The sequence below is a fragment of the Petaurus breviceps genome, unplaced genomic scaffold (genome assembly GCF_028583685.1).
Source record: "Petaurus breviceps papuanus isolate PSGF00001 unplaced genomic scaffold, PetGlider_PUasm1.0 351014, whole genome shotgun sequence".
NCBI lineage: Eukaryota > Metazoa > Chordata > Mammalia > Diprotodontia > Petauridae > Petaurus > Petaurus breviceps.
In genome coordinates this window covers 1-15,850 of record NW_027186247.1, presented here as the reverse complement: position 1 = coordinate 15,850, position 15,850 = coordinate 1, and the positions used below count along the sequence as shown (strand labels likewise).

Sequence of the window (15,850 nt, the reverse complement as noted above, 5' to 3'; positions counted from 1 at the left end):
CCAGGGCTCATGTGGCCCTCTAGGTCCTCAAGTGTAGCTCTTTGACTGAATCTAAACTTCACAAAACAAATCCCCTTAATGAAAGGATTTGTTCTGCAAAACTTGGACTCAGTCAGAAGGCTGCAACCACGCTCCACCATTCAAAGAGTATCCTCAAATTTTCTACTATTGTAAGGATCACCCAAAGGTTGGAGGGGAGTATTTTTCTTTTGTTTTCAGATGATAATTAGGAGGTTTGGGTTGCATTTCCCTCACACTGTGTTTCAGTTTTTCAGAGATTTGTGTCTGGGGGAGGCTGGACCTTTGCTGATGCCCTCATCTAGACAGAGATGCCCTCCTAATTACATGCCTGCTAGCAGGGCCAAGCCTCAGACTCTGGATAAGATTGGCAGATTGGAATGGATGGGGACCTGAGGGCTACCTTTTTCCCGATGTAATTGGCAGCATGCACATTTTCCCCTCTCTGTCCAGAAATGAAAAATCCTTTGTAGGCACTAGGAGAGACTTCCTATATACTGTACGTTCTCAGTTTCCCTCTATTTTCTTGAAGAACATATCTCTCTTGGAGCACAGGTTCTGCTGAAATTAAATCTTTCAACAAGGGACTGAGAATCCTGGATTCTAAAGACATTTGAATTTTCCATCATTCTCACTCCACTAGTACACATGCTTTTGTCCTCTCTCCTCTCATCTTTTGTCTTCCTGCTTGATCCCAATCTCAAATTGTCTAAAGAAAAATCATAAACCATGCCAATGAGATCTCTCAAAAATTCATTCAAATTCACCCTTACCACTGGACCCCAGTGCTTTTTTATTATCATTATTTTAGCTCTGTAAGTGTTTCTGAGCTATTCACCAAGTTCATTGGTTATGAAAGTCTGGGTCTAAAAGGTGTTAAGATTCTCCACAGTCTTCTAGGAGGCGAAATCCAGCTCCTTTGACTTCCCACAGGAAGGTATAGCTCTCTCAGTCTTGAAAAGACCAGGATGGTGGATTCTTCTTGACTGTTACTTTTTTTCCTGCAGTAATATTAGCAGGCATTACATTCCCATATGAAGAATGAAGATTTTGGAAGAAGCAGCATTTACTGGCCTTAGCCAGTAGAGTTCAGTGTTGGACAAGCTGGGATCCCTGCTCTGGTGGAAGCCAAAGACTAGCCCACAGGCAGCAAGACAGACCATAGAAGGGGAAGATTTGCATGCCTGGGGCAGTGAAGGATGAGAGAAATTGGGGGTGCCAGCCCCAGCTGTGTGGTCTTTGAAGATGAGCTCAGAACACATCCCCACCATGTCAGGGGCACCCTCTCTCATCCTGCCCCTCAATCTTTGCATAGCTGGGGCCAGAATCCTCTGGGCTTCTTGTGGGGCCATAGAGAGGATCCCTTCCCAGCAGTGCTCCTGATGGGTGTCACCTTTTTGGCTTCAGGAGCCAGTTCTCAGCCTGTGCTGAGTCAGGAATCATCACTCTGTGCCCCCAGGAGGGTCTGTCACAATGACCTATGAATCTAGCACACACCTGTCACCATCATCTATGCTGCTGCCTGGGTCCAGCAGGGACTGGGGCATGTTGCTCAGCCACTGAGAGGTGGCATTACCATCAGGGACCCTGGGACCCTGCCCTGTTCTAAGTGAAGACAAGGAGGGTGAGGATAATGTCAGGGGGCTAAGGCCCAGAATGAGCTGAGGAAGGCAAAGGAGAAGGTAAAGGAGAAAAGACAGAGACCAAAGCAGGGAGAGCATCAGGGCTCAGGCAGGAAGGGACAATGAGCCCTGACCTCACAGAGGAAGCAAAGCCAGAACTTCCCTTCTCTCTTTTTTCTTTCTCAGCCAAAGACAAAAATTCTCACTTGCTTCAAAGACCTGATACCACATCCCTCTGGAGTTCCTTTTCTCCATCAGCATGCATCTCCAAGCTTCCCTCACTCAGAAAAGGGAGGCCCAGCCCAGGGAGGAGGATCTCAGGAGGGCTGAGCCCCAGAAGGAACTGAGGCTGGGAGGACGCTGCCAGACCCTCTGAGGCTCATCGTGTGTCCTTGATCTGGGGTCTGGGTGATCTCTCCCACTCTGATGGGGGTTGTGAAGGCCCAGAAAAAGTTGTCATTCCCCTTCTGACCTAAAGCACCATTCCCAGAAGTCAGGAGATAAGGCCTTCTAAGAGAAATCCTTGACTACTGAGAAAGGGCTTACTTGCCAATCTCTTTTGTTCTTCAATATTAAATAAATATTAAAAAAGCAAAAAAAATGATTAATTTTTCTTAAACACTCACCCTCACTGTTTCCCCAAAGGCCTCCATGTTTGGAAAATCTTCTTAGAATCTCAGATGACAACAGGCCCTTTGGGCTTGATCATGGAAGGCCAGAGCTGGAAGGGACCCCCTGGTCCCCTCATTATACCAATAGGGAAGTGAGGCCCACAGGGAGCATGGCCCTGGCTTTCTCCTCTACAGCCTCTAGGGGGGCCTGAGCAGCAGGAGCCCTGGGGATTTGGGGGAAGAATCTGTTCCCCCTTATTGTTATGATTGCTCCTTTGGATGGTCATGAGGGCAGCTCAGGATTGGGACCAGGCAAGGAAACAAGCATTTCTTAATCCCCCATGGACCAAGGCCTGTGCTAAGTGTTGGGGATTCCAATGCAAAAAATGGGGCATCCCTACCCTCATGGAGCTTACATTCTAACAGGGGAAGTAACCCATGAAAGGGGCTGCCAGTGATGGGGAGAGAAGGCCCCATTCCATGGTGTTCCTGAAGCCTCCAGAGTGTGAGTCATCTGGGGCTTCCCATCACCTGAGAAAGGCCAGAAACTGGGATTGGCCAATCAGGAGAGACCTTTTGTCCCACACTGAGCTTAACTTCCCATAATGCTTAGCATTCTCTGGAATAACAGACATGCTTTGCTTTGCTCTGTGAGTGAGCCCAAAATGTTCCTTCCTGTGCCCCCAACTGAAGCTGACCAGGAGCATTCTTCTGTCTAGGACTGCCAAGGACAAGGCTCCTTGAGGCAGACAGTCTTGAATAATGGGACGTTTCTTATCTTGATATGTTACAAACATATGCAATGTTGTGTTATATCATGTCATGTTAATGATAGAAGATACACAGATGTCCTGGATCTATAATTTCATTGACATGTTGCCATCCTCCTGTCTCAGTGTATTTACACCAACTTTAGAAATTCCTTTCTCATTTTATGGTTAACACATAGGGAGATGACTATTTTGGCTTACACAGGCATCCTGAACCAGGAAGAGAGGCAGGGGTGAGAAAACAGCCCTGAAGTTATAAGGGCTCCTTTGTCTATCAATCCTTGGGTTCATTTTCTACAGTGATCTCCCATGCAAATCTCCATATGCATGTTGTACAAGATTTGAGAGAAATGAACACACACATGCAGTCTAGTTTGTTTGTCTTGAACGGAATATTCTTAAAATAACCTCACTAATGGTTACAAATAGTCACAGATACAGCTACAGGTGAGGAAGCCTGGCTGTCCCTAAGCAGGTTGTGGAGAACTCACTTGTGGGGGGAGGGGGTGGCATGGTGAAGGGATGGTCCAGGGTGAGAAGGCCCCAGCACATGGGGAAGATCCAGGAGGAGAAAACAGTTCAGTTACTGAAACAAGGTCTTAGATAATGAGACACAGGACTAAGGAAAAATGAACCGGACTGCCAGAGTCCCAGAATCTGAGAAGAGGAAATGACCTCAGAGCCAGGATGACCCTCCCTGGACAGAAAAGGGACCTGCCCCCTGTGCCCCAGGAGCCCACAGGCTCTGTCAGTCATCCCCTGAGGCCCCTCCTTCAGGCATCCAGAGCAGGAGCACATTTGCATTTGGGAGCCTCCTCCCTGCAGGGCCTGGGCTGCTCTTAAGAGAGCCCTGGGAGATCCCAGGCCCAGCTGGGGAGCCTCAGCACACAGAGCTCTGGCAGGAACCTTGACCATGGCCTGGATCTCTCTGCTGTTTTCACTCCTGAGTCTCTACACAGGTGAGGCTGCCCAGGGACTCCTCCCTGGGGCTCAGGCCCCACAATGTCTGAGGCCAGGCCTGGGCCTGCCCTGAGCTCATCCTGAATCTGCCTGAGGGGTCAGCATCCACTTGGGGGAGAGAGGCCCCTGCCTCTGACCAAGCCCTTCTTTCCTTCCTTTGCAGGTTCTGGGACCTCCTACGTGCTGACTCAGCCACCTTCAGTGTCCAAAGGCCTGGGAGAGACGGCCTCCATCTCCTGTGCTGGGGATAGAATTAGTAGCTACGATGTACACTGGTACCAGCAGAAACCTGGCCAGGCCCCTAAGCTGGTGATATATTGGGATGATGTAAGGCCCTCAGGTATCCCTGACAGATTCTCTGGCTCCAAGTCAGGGAACACGGCCACCCTGAGCATCTCTGGGCTCCATGCTGAGGATGAGGCTGATTATTACTGTCAGCAGTGGGATGGTGCTTCTGATGCTCACAGTGACACAGACTGAGGGGGAAGTGAGACAAAAACGCTCCCAGGCCTTCTCTCCCTGTGCCCTCCCCTCTGGGCCCCAGAGAGGTGTCTGGGGAGCACAGGACAGAAACAGCTTCTCTCTAAGGCCCTTCCTCCTCTCCCCCTTCTCTGCTCTTCTGCCTGAGGAGCCCTTTTCCCCCACTGACCCTCCCCCTCTAAGCTCCCTCCCCCAGCCCCTCATCTGCCCCCTCCCTCCCTCCATGAGCTCCCCTCTTATGCCTTGAGTTCTCCTGCCTCCCTGAAAGCCTGTTGGGGTCTCTCCCCAGCTGTGAAGGCTGTTCAAGTACAAACATGGCAGAGTGAGGAGGGAACCCTCCAAAACCCTCCCACATCCCCCCCCAAACACTTAGAAAACAAAACCGACCTCACAGCAGGGAAGCAGCTAAGCAGACCCCCAGGGAAGGTCTGTGTCACTGAGCTGGGGGGGGAGGACAAGGTCCAAGTGCAGCAGCATCCTCTGCTCCAGGCCCCCACCCTGCAACAATCTGCGGGGGAGCCACCCTCCTGCAAGCCAGCAGCCCCCTAGGCAAGGAGCAGGCTCTGCAGCTCAGTGAGAACCCTCCAGGGACCTCACCTCCTGCACAAACCACCTTGACCCCATTTCTGACCTTTAGTGATGCCCTGTCCCGGGGCTGGCCAACAGAGAGACCTTGGTGCTGGGGCCTTCCAGCAGAGGTCCTGCTTCCATAGAACCCAGCAGCTGGAGCTCCACCCTGGATCAGGCAGGCCTCCCCTCCACTGAAAGCAAGCAGCTAAGCCGTGAGGCCTAGTGAGAGCCAGTGTTAAGACCCAGAGCAACAGGACAAGATGCTTGGGACAGTGCAGGGCCAGATCCCAACTCCCACATGAAAACACCAAGTCACAAAAAAGGCAGAAAAAAATGAGAAAAAAAAAACACAAGAGGAGCTTGGCTATGGAAAGATCCTGTGGTGACAGGGACGATCAAGGCAGAAGAGACCAATCTTGTCAAAATGACAATGCTACTGAAGGACACGCTAGACAGATGATGAAAAGCTGCCTTCAGTATGTTACATACGACTCCCCCAGCTTCCCGTTCCTTAGGGGAAGCAATAAAAAATGTAATTAACCATATGGGACAGTCTTGTGCTTCAATGGGTGTGTTAACACAACTGAAAACTGACCATGCCCCTGCCTACACCAGCAACTGCACTCTTACTGTGATCGCTTTAAAATGATATTAATTACAGGCATAGCCCTTATAATCTTGACAAATGGAATAAAGGTATTAAAGCTGTTTACACACATAAAATAAAAAAGGACTTGGTCCAACTCATTCTAAAGGCAATTAGCTGTTGCCTTATACACCCCCAAAATTTTTTTGAACATCACTAAAAGTGACTATTCCCTGGCAGTAAAATAATATGAAAAGGCACATACTTCCCAAATGCAGGTCATCCAGATACAGATATGGGAAGGGCCTGCCCCCTTAACTAATGGGGGGAAGCAAGGCTATGTCTATGTTTTCCAGAATTCATGGAACAAGTGTGAGGGCCAGAAAGAAATGTCAGGGCATATACTCCAGCTCACCCAGAAGATGCAAAGGGCTCTGGCAGCAGCAGAAGAAATCACGGAGACAGAACAGGGGAATAAAGAAGAGGTCTCCTAATGCAACCACTACACAAAAAAGCTGCCCCCAGATGGGGGCAAACTGAATATTTATTATATCAAGCCAAAGAACTGAAACTTGCTACCCCAGGATTTGTGTTTCTTGCTATGATCACTCTGATTTCAATACAAACTGAACTGGTTACATCCTGATTTAAGTCCTGAGACATATTCCCTTATCACGTCAACTGTTCCATAAATAATCTCTGACTACATGTATTTGGCCCCCTCAAGTCATCTTTACTTCTACTAATGTGAATCATTTACAGGTGATATAAGTCAATACTACATTTTATTGGAATCTAACCTGCTTGTAGAACCACCCTCTTTTGGTTTCGGACTTTGGCGGAATCTCCACCTTTAGTGATATCTGATTCTCTAGCTACAAAAAGGAGTTCTAATGACAGGACTAATTGCCACAGCCTCCCTCTTAATATCAGCAACTGTGTCTTCTATTTATTTACTAAGTGAAATACCAGCTGCTCAGGGGCGGCCAGGTGGCTCAGCAAGTAAGGGCACCGGCTCCAGTGTCGGGATGACCTGGATCAAATCCGGGCTCAGATACTCAGCACCACACCCAGAAATAACTGGCCATGTAATCTTGAGCAAGTTACTTAACCCCAATTGCTTTAAAAAAAAAAAAATACCAGCTGCTCAATTGACTGAATTGGCAGAGAATTTAGCTTGACTTAAAAAAACACGTAATTCTGGATACACCTATCTATGTGTGACTCTTTTGTATGGAATATTCTGCATTAATCGTGCTCTCACTCCACATATACCTGGCAGCGATTTGTTGTAGTAATTGTTAAACAATCTTCCTTTGTTTTTTCTGACTAATTTTAATTCTATTACATAAAAATTTCTGATTTCTTAAAAGAAGGCGGAAAGGTTTGTGACACTTCTTGTTAATAGACCTGCTGCCCTACTATTATTCTAATATTGTTGATAATTTCAACCACTGTGTCTATAATTTCTGAGAGAAGGCATTTTTGAAAGAGGGGAGACCTTCCTCTTAACCTTCCCTGGGACTGCCATTGAACCTGTGGCCACAAGAGGGAGACATTGGGATGTGTTTGGGGCTGAGTTGGGTTGGAAATGCCCCCTGGAGCTCCTGGCCCCTGAGTTCCTGGTCTACTGCCTGTGCCCTGGAGGAGGCTCAGCTGGTGCTGCCTTCCCAGCCCCTACCCCTGAGCTGGGGGCAGATGCAGAACTGCCCCTCCCAACACCCCACCTTTAGGAGACACTTCAGAATTCCCTCAGGCCCCAGAGTGTGAACATCCTCAGGGACTAAAAATGTGCGGACCAGTCCAATGAGAAGCCCGTGTTCAGCACTGAATCTGTGCCAGGCACTGAGCCAGGGGCAGGGGGCACAAAGACAAACAGGAGCAGTCTCTGTTCTCCAAGCCCTTCCCTTCTATTGGAGGAGCCCAGAGGCTCTGAATGGGGAAGGACAACACGGAGAAATACCAGGTAGGTGAGGGAGGAGGGGGCCCTCTCAGCTGGGGTTTGTGGGATGAGGAAAGACCTCAGGGAGAAGAGGAGGCAGGATCAATGGCCCAAGGAAAGGCTGCCCCCACTCACAATTGAGGCCCAGCACACTGGGGATGATGTCAAGGGGCTGCGCCCCAGGAGGAGCTGAGGCTGGGGAGGAAGGAAAAGGACAAGGCAAAGGTGGAAGGACAGAGACCACAGCAGGGAGAGGATCCTGACTCAGCCTGAAAGGGAAGATGAGCCCTGACCTCAGAGAGGAGGCAAAGCCGGTCATTTCTTCATTTCTTTCTCCCATTTTCCCTTCTGAAACAAAGAGCAAAGTTGTCCCAAACCCACACTTGCTTCCAAGATCAGTGATGGCCTCCCTGGGGAGATAGCTCTTTCTCCATCCACACACACCTCAATCTTTCCTTATTTCAGGGTGGAAAGAAAAGGGAGGCCCAGCCCAGGGAGACTGATCTCTGGAGGCCTGAACTCCAGGAGGAGCTGAGACTGGGAGGACGTCCCCAGCCTGAGGATCAGCTCACATCCTTGGTCTGGGGCCTGGGTGGACTCCCTGACTGCAATGATGGGGCCCTGGGGACTCAGAGAGAGCTGCCATTCCCCATCTGGCCTGAAGGACCATTCCCAGAAGCCAGAAGATGAGACAGGCTGAAGTCAGACCCTGAATCCTCAGAAAATGCTCACTTACCAATCTGCTGTTTCCATAAAAAGGAAGTAAAATTTTGAAAGTAAAGAAAAATCAAATGCATTTCCTTAAACTTCACCCCTCACATTGGTTCCCTAAGGGACTCACTGTCAGCACAGTCTGCTTAGAATCCCAGATGACAACAGGCCCTTTGGGCTTGACCACAGAAAGCCAGATGGAAGGGAGCTCAGAGACCTCAGGGTCCAATCACTTCATTTTACCAATGGGAAGTGTGGCCCACAGTGGGCATGGGCCTGGCTTTCTTCCTCTGCAGCCTCTTGGGAGGCCTGAGCAGCAGAAGCTCTGGGGACTTGGGGCAGAAGCTGGGCCCACTCTCTGTTAGGATTGTTCTTTGGATGGTCATGTGGGCAGCTCTCGATTGGGCATCAGGCAAGGCCAGAAGCATTTCTTAATCCCTTCTCATGGACCAGGCCTATGCTCCCTGCTGAGGATAACATTTAACAGAGAGACAGTCCTGCCCTCATGGAGCTTATACACTGATAGGGGAAGAAAACCCATGAAAGGGGCTCCCAGTGATGGGGGGGAGAAGCCCCCATTCCATGGAGAGGAGGAAGCCTGGCTGTCCCCAATCAGGTCCTGGGGGAATTCTCCAATGGGAGGAGGGGCTGACATGGTGGAGGGGTGGTCCAGGGTGAGAAGGTCCCAGGGCACAGGGAAGGTCCAGGAGGAGAAAGGAGCTGAGTTATACTGAGAGAGTCCTGGGGCATCAGACACAGGCCTGGGGAGGAATGAACCTGGCTCCCAGAATTCCAGCATCTCAGAGGAGGAAATGACCAAAGGGCCCAGGATGACCCTCCCTCGCCCCACATAGGACTTGCCCTGCTCCAGGAGCCCACAGGCTCAGGCAGTCATACCCTGAGGCCCCTCCTTCAGGTATCCAGAGCAGGAGCACATTTGCATGTGGGGGCCTCCTCCCTGCAGGACCTGGGCTGCTCTTAAGAGAGCCCTGGGAGATCCCAGGCCCAGCTGGGGAGCCTCAGCACACAGAGCTCTGGCAGGAACCTTGACCATGGCCTGGATCTCTCTGCTGTTCTCACTCCTGACTGTCTACACAGGTGAGGCTTCCCAGGGACTCCTCCCTGGGGCTCATGCCCCCCAGTGTCTGAGGCCAGGCCTGGGTCTGCCCTGAACTCATCCATCAGCATCCCCTTGGGGGAGAGAGTCCCCTGCCTCTGACCAAGCCCTTCTTTCCTTCCCTTGCAGGTTCTGGGGCCTCCTATGTGCTGACTCAGCCTCCTTCAGTGTCCAAAGGCCTGGGAGAGACAGCCTCCATCTCCTGTGCTGGGGATGGAGTTAGTAGTGCATATATGCACTGGTACCAGCAGAAACCTGGCCAGGCCCCTAAGCTGGTGATCTATGATAATAGTAACAGGCCCTCAGGGATCCCTGACAGATTCTCAGGCTCCAAGTCAGGGAACACGGCCACCCTGAGCATCTCTGGGCTCCAGGCTGAGGATGAGGCTGATTATTACTGTCATAGGTGGTATGGTAATGCTGCACACAGTGACACAGACTGAGGGGGAAGTGAGACAAAAACCCTCCCAGGGCTGCTCATTATTATTCTCAGTATTATTCTTACTGAAACAAAGCCTTAGTATTATTTCTACTGAAGTGAAGCAAAGCCATAGTTCCTTAGCAAAGCCTTGGATACAAACACAAACAAACCTGAATCCATGGGAATGTGTGGCATGTTTGAGCAACACAGGTGAAACATTTCTTTACTATTGGAGCCTATTAGGTGCTTTCCAAGGAATCCAGTAGGGGTCCCCTCTAGCAGGGGGATTTAAGGGGGATCTAGTGTATAATTTCTGGTTGGCACTTCACTCCCCCTTTCTTACTGGTTCATAGTTGTATCTCGGACTCATCGGAGTCCAGGGGAACATAGGGACATGGGCAGTTCGAAGGGCAAACAGCTTAACAGTTTAATCCTTTGTCTAACATAGGTAGTTAGGCGGTTAATAAGGCAGGGGGTCAATAGTAAGCCCAATGACAACAAAGCAAATAGTCCTATAAGGGAAGTTACAAGTGATGTGAGCCAGGGGGACCAGTTTAAAAAAAAAAAAAGAGATTGGTACCAAGACATAGATTGTTGATGATGAGCCTCTCTGTCAGGCAAAGGTTGACGTACAGTAGCCAGAGCTTCCCAAAGCACGCCAGAGTGGTTGACATAAAAACAGCAGGTTTCTCCAAGGGCCATACAAAGGCCACCTTGCTTGAGAAACAGGAGGTCTAAACCTGGGCGGTTTGGGAGAACCACTTCAGCCAGGGAATCTAGGGAAGTCTCCAAGTAGGAGATTTGGGTCTCCAAGTCTCGGATATCTGTGTAGACTTGGGAGGTGAGGGCTTCAAAATGACTATTTTCTTGTACTAGGGCCATGGTTCCCAGTGCTGCTGAACCTGCTATGCCTAGACCAACTAAGATAGGGACTAAAATGGGGACTGTTCTTTTATAGCGGGTTTGTAGCCCAAAATATTCATGAGCCCCTTCTCCTGAATAAATGTATGTCTCTGGAAGGACATGAACTAAAATGCAGAATTCAGGGGAGTTACCAGCAAGGAGGCATTCCTGTACACAAGCAGTTAAGCCTAAGGTGTAGGCAAACCAAGCATTTTTAGGGGCTAAGAAAACATTTGGTGAAAATTCCTGTTTGGGAAAAAACTTGACCACCGAAGCACAAAGGTTTTTATAAGGTGACTGCTGGAGGGCATAGCCCCTAGATTTAATACACCAGGCTTGTCCCTGCACATCCCCTAATGTAAGCTTGGGGGAGCCAAGGTTACAGCAGGCAAGGAGATGGATGCCGGTGAGTGTGGGCTTCCAATACTGAATTTCACGATCAGTCAAACCCTTTGACGAATTTAATCCTAGCCCAACAAAATAAGGAGGGGCAGGGTTCAAGCAAAACCAGCAGTCAGAAGTTAGGCTGGGATCTGAGGAATTTAGGAAAGAGAAAACAATATCAAGAACATGAAAAGTGTAAGAGTGGGCATGTAGCCTGGGGTTTGCCAAAGTAATCCCTAAACCTGCAAGGGCAATGATAGAGTGTGGGTTAAGGGGCCCATGCGGAGTTTGATCAACTTCCTGAGGTGGGTAAAGAACTGGGTTGAAACCAATGGGAATGAGATCCCTTGGTACTGGAGTGTGTTGAGTAGTAAACAAGGCTCCAGGGTCCCTTACTGTAACATAAAATCTAATTCCCCAGGTCCTCCCCATTTTCCAAGTTTCTTTAGTCCAATTTAAAATCCTGATGACAACTGGGCTACATGACTTAAGGGTAAATGAAATGTGGTGGTCACGGTTGCCATCAGAGACCCAGTCAGCAATGGTTACACACTCCCAATTGACAGAGTGATATTTCCCAATTCCCCCATAATCGGGAGACCCATCCTCAGGGCAGACATATAACTGGGTTGACCAAAGGCTGCTTTTCTGCTCCACAAGCACCACCATCGGTCCCGCAAAATACATATCTGTGTAGGGAAACAACATAAATCTGGAGCTAAGCAGGGTACAGATATCAAAGAAAAGGGTGGGCTGGCCATGAGTCACATTTTTGAAATTAGAGTCACATCAATGGTCCTAGTAAGAGTCCAAGAGTCCAAAGTGGGAGCGTAGGGGTTAGGACCACCGAAAGGCAAGAGTGCTAGAAGCAGGAACATCACAACAGGCTCTTGATTTTCAGTTGTAAGTCACTGGTGGGTTCTGCCACTCACAGGTCTGGAGAGCTGGGAGGAGTCGTCACTGACGTGGGAGAGGTGAATCCAGGCTTTCCTTCCAGTCACTTTAACAGCAGATGGGGTAGTCAGTATAACCTGGTATGGGCCAGTCCAACGGGGCCCAAGTGAGGAGTCTGAGGTAGTTTGCGGGTGGGCACTCAATCTCCAATATTCACTGAGTGTGCAGGATCTTAGGGTGGCGAATGAGGAGTGGCCTGGTACACTGCCCGAACCGTGTTTTGGACGCCTCAAGGAGCCTGGAGGGACTTGAGAAATAAATCATTAACAGTCATACATAACAGCATTCAACACCTGAAATACAATAGGAAGTGGGGTGCTGAACAGAATCTCAAAAAGAGAAGTGAATTTTACACATATGTATTCAGTTACAAATATTAACACTTGCTTAGATGATAGACTAACTACAAATTCAGATTAAAAAAGCAAGTTCTTTTCTGCTTTACAATTTGTTACATCAGGATCTCTTAGAATCACACTAGAGATTTTGAAAATTCCTTCTGAAGGTATTTTCCTTCTTCAAAACAGTTTCAATGATCACTAAACCTTTGTAAAGGAAGTTAATTGAAAATTTTTAAATGAACTTAAGCAGTTTGCATAAACTTTCTATACATATTCGAATTCTAGATGAAAAAAATATTTGATTTTCCAATAAGCTAACATAAAAATCTCACATCTTTTACTGATCACTTGCTCTGAGCATAGAAACCTATTACAGAAGGAAAAAAGGCAGGGACATGTGACATTCCAAATATGCCAGGAGAAAACGTCCTTGGCTCTGTGTAAATTCAGGTACAGTTACAGATATTCCATCTCACGCAGCATCTGTTCCACCTCATAGCTAGACTCAGGAATAGGTGGGAAACATTCCTTTTCAAAGGAACCTCATGGGTAAACTGAGCCAGGAGGGATCCCATCCCAGACAGAGGCTAAGATTGTCCCTGTGGCCATTACCAAATGTAGACTTCCACCTATTGACAGCACAGGATTACTTTCCTCTGAGTAGCTAGTGACATTTCTTCTCAGATACTGATTTACTGCAGACAACTATACCCAAATTCAGACTCAAAATAAAATTTACATATGGTCCCAAGTGCTTTTTACCTTAAACAAGAAGCCTCACCAATCACAGCTTAGAGCCAGTTATAGTTATTTCTATTCTCATTGGACTGTGATAAACAATAAAAATGTATCAGATCTTATAATGTAAGGAATTCCTTTTCCTTCTAAAATATAAAAGCCAACTTATAAAAATCCTTTTCGATCTTTGTAACTTCTTAGCAAGTTAGTTTCATTTAAAACTTCCTTTCTGAGGCTGAATGACCTTGCCTGGAAATAATTTCTAGAGAATTTAACAGTTTTACAACATAAGGAAAATTTATATAAATTGTAAGCAGGAGAGACTGCTCTGAATGGGCAGAAGTAGTCAAACAAATTTTCATACAATAATCACTAAACTATTTTAAGTTTTAACATTAAAACATTAGCAACAATCCACAAACAAATCGACAGTTTAAGATACAGTAACACTTTAACAGCAAACACAAAATTCAGAAGAGAGGGAAAAGACAAAAAAAATAAAAAATAAAAACCAGGCACTCTGTCAGCATCCTGACGTTGGAGGCCTGTAGGGGCCATACCTCCACGTCCAGCTAGCCTCCTACCTTTACCTGGGGCCTAGGACAGAGTCTCAGTGATCACCCCCTAGGCACTTTTACCCTGAGTACTCACCAAACAGAACACTCTTGGATCGAATTGAAAGAATTTGGATAGGACTCAGGTTCCGCTCTGCTCAGGGAAGCAATGGGAGCCTGGGGCCAAAGAATTTCACTTGGTGGCCTCCCCTAGGTCAGACTGCTCTCCTGGCCCTCCAGGGAGGCTGGTCCAGCTGTCAAAACAGAGCCAAAGGCTGCCTCAGTGGAACCTCCAATATGTAATGGACACCGAGATATTACAGGACAGCTAGGCCAATTATAATTTGATAGGAGTGATTATTAACCAGCCGGGACTGCCTCTCAGACCGAAAGACAGCCGCGAGCTTTCTGTCAGACATAATTTTATAGACAATTGATTGCTGGCAACAGAATATGTTTCTAAGGGGTACCATGTCTTTAGCATTGTATCTATTGAGGCAAAACATTCTCAGTATTATTCTTATTGAAACAAATCCTTAGTATTATTTCTACTGAAATGAAGCAAAGCCATAGTTCTTTAGCAAAGCCTTGGGTACAAACATAAACATACCTGAATCCGTGGTAATCTGTGGCATGTTTTAGCAACACAGGTGAAATATTTCTTTACTATTGGAGCCTATTAGGTGGTGTCCAAGGAACCCTGTAGGGGCCCCTTCTAGCAGGTTTAAGGGGGCTTTAGTATATAATTTCTGGTGGGCACGTCAAAAAAACTTTGGAGCTGCAGAACCCACAAAATGACATAGAGAAGCTAACTTCTTGCTGAGGACAGCCCAGCAGGCCAGCAGGAATTGGCCAGCCCAGTGCTCTGGGAGCCAAGCCCAGCCCCAGACCAAGGCTTTAGCCCCAGGGTGGACCTGACCAGCTGCTGGCAGAAGGGACTCCAGATCAGCAGCAGCTGTGGCCATTTCCAGTTTTATCAACACATAGTTGTGAAGGACAAAGTGAGAGGTCAGTGCAGTCTGGACTTTGGGACCCAGTAAGTGGGAGTTCATGGCTTTTGCCCCAGGGCGAGAAGCCAGTAAGGCACCAGCACAGCCAGCCAGCGCCACGTGGCAGATTCAGCTCCTGGCCTGCAGAGTGTAGGGGGACCAAGCACCAGTCTGAGGGGTAATCACTCTTGCTTTAACCTTCTTGGATCTGGATTGCTTAAATGTTGAGGGAATATCACTAGGGATGGGTAAATCCTTACCTAGAAGCCTTTAGAACCCTGACCTTCTCCAGAATGACCACACATGAGGAAGGGCCTATTCTGGGGCTCTGTTGTTAAGACCAAGCCTTAGGCAATGGCCCCTGAGTCTGAGAGCTTGGAACCTTTATTTTCCTTACTATTGGGGAGGATGACAAAAACTGTCCTCCTTTTTCTGAAACACACAAAGTCTGTATAGTAACTACTCTGCATTGTGTTGATAGCTGTCCATTTTCTCTAAGGCTCCTTGTAATTTTTCTTTTGTTCTCTGTTGTGAACTTGTTTATTTGTTTTTTCCCCTCCCTCCCCCCAGAAAGCACAATTAAGTGCAGCTATATGTGTGTATGTATGTTTACATAAAACACATACACATATATGCTAATATATACACAGAAAATTACATAAATACATCCACAACCGTACCTACCTACACTTACACATTCATATATTAGAAACCTATCATCATTCTAATATGTAGACACATACATCCATAAGCATCTATGTCAGACCATACTGCACTTCTTTATCCTGTTTCTCTGAGGGTGGAAGACCCTTCCTTCACATTTCTATACTTTTCTGTAACTTTTCAATCTACTAACTCATCATTTCCTACACCACAGCAATATTGCCACTTACATTGTCTTGTTGGGTTTTTTAATTTTTTTTAAAGCAATTGGGGTTAAGTAACTTGCTCAAGTTTACAGAGCCAGCTATTTCTGGGTGTGGTGATAATTATCTGAGCCTGGATTCGATCCCAGGTCACCCCAACACTGGGCTCGGTGCTCTTACTTGCTGTGCTACCTGGCTGCCCCAGGAGTCTTTGTTTTTTGCTTTTTGGAGGGCAATTGGGGTTAAGTAACTTGCCCAAGGTTACATGGCTAGTTTGTGTGTGTGTGTGTGTGTGTGTGTGTGTGTGTGTGTG

The 15,850-nt window shown here is 47.7% G+C and overlaps 2 gene segments (V, D, J or C); both read left to right on the top strand.

Annotated features, from left to right (window-relative positions):
- The first annotated feature begins 3,895 nt into the window (after positions 1-3,895).
- Positions 3,896-4,463, top strand: LOC138168106 (immunoglobulin lambda variable 3-9-like). The segment is given in 2 exon segments: positions 3,896-3,980; positions 4,145-4,463. Coding segments are annotated over 2 exon segments (363 nt in total).
- Positions 4,464-9,322: 4,859 nt separating this feature from the next.
- LOC138168105 (immunoglobulin lambda variable 3-25-like) lies at positions 9,323-9,801 on the top strand (the record flags this gene model as incomplete). The annotated part of the segment is given in 2 exon segments: positions 9,323-9,368; positions 9,517-9,801. Coding segments are annotated over 2 exon segments (331 nt in total), but the record flags the coding sequence as incomplete, so codon positions are not given.
- Between the last annotated feature and the right edge of the window lie 6,049 nt (positions 9,802-15,850).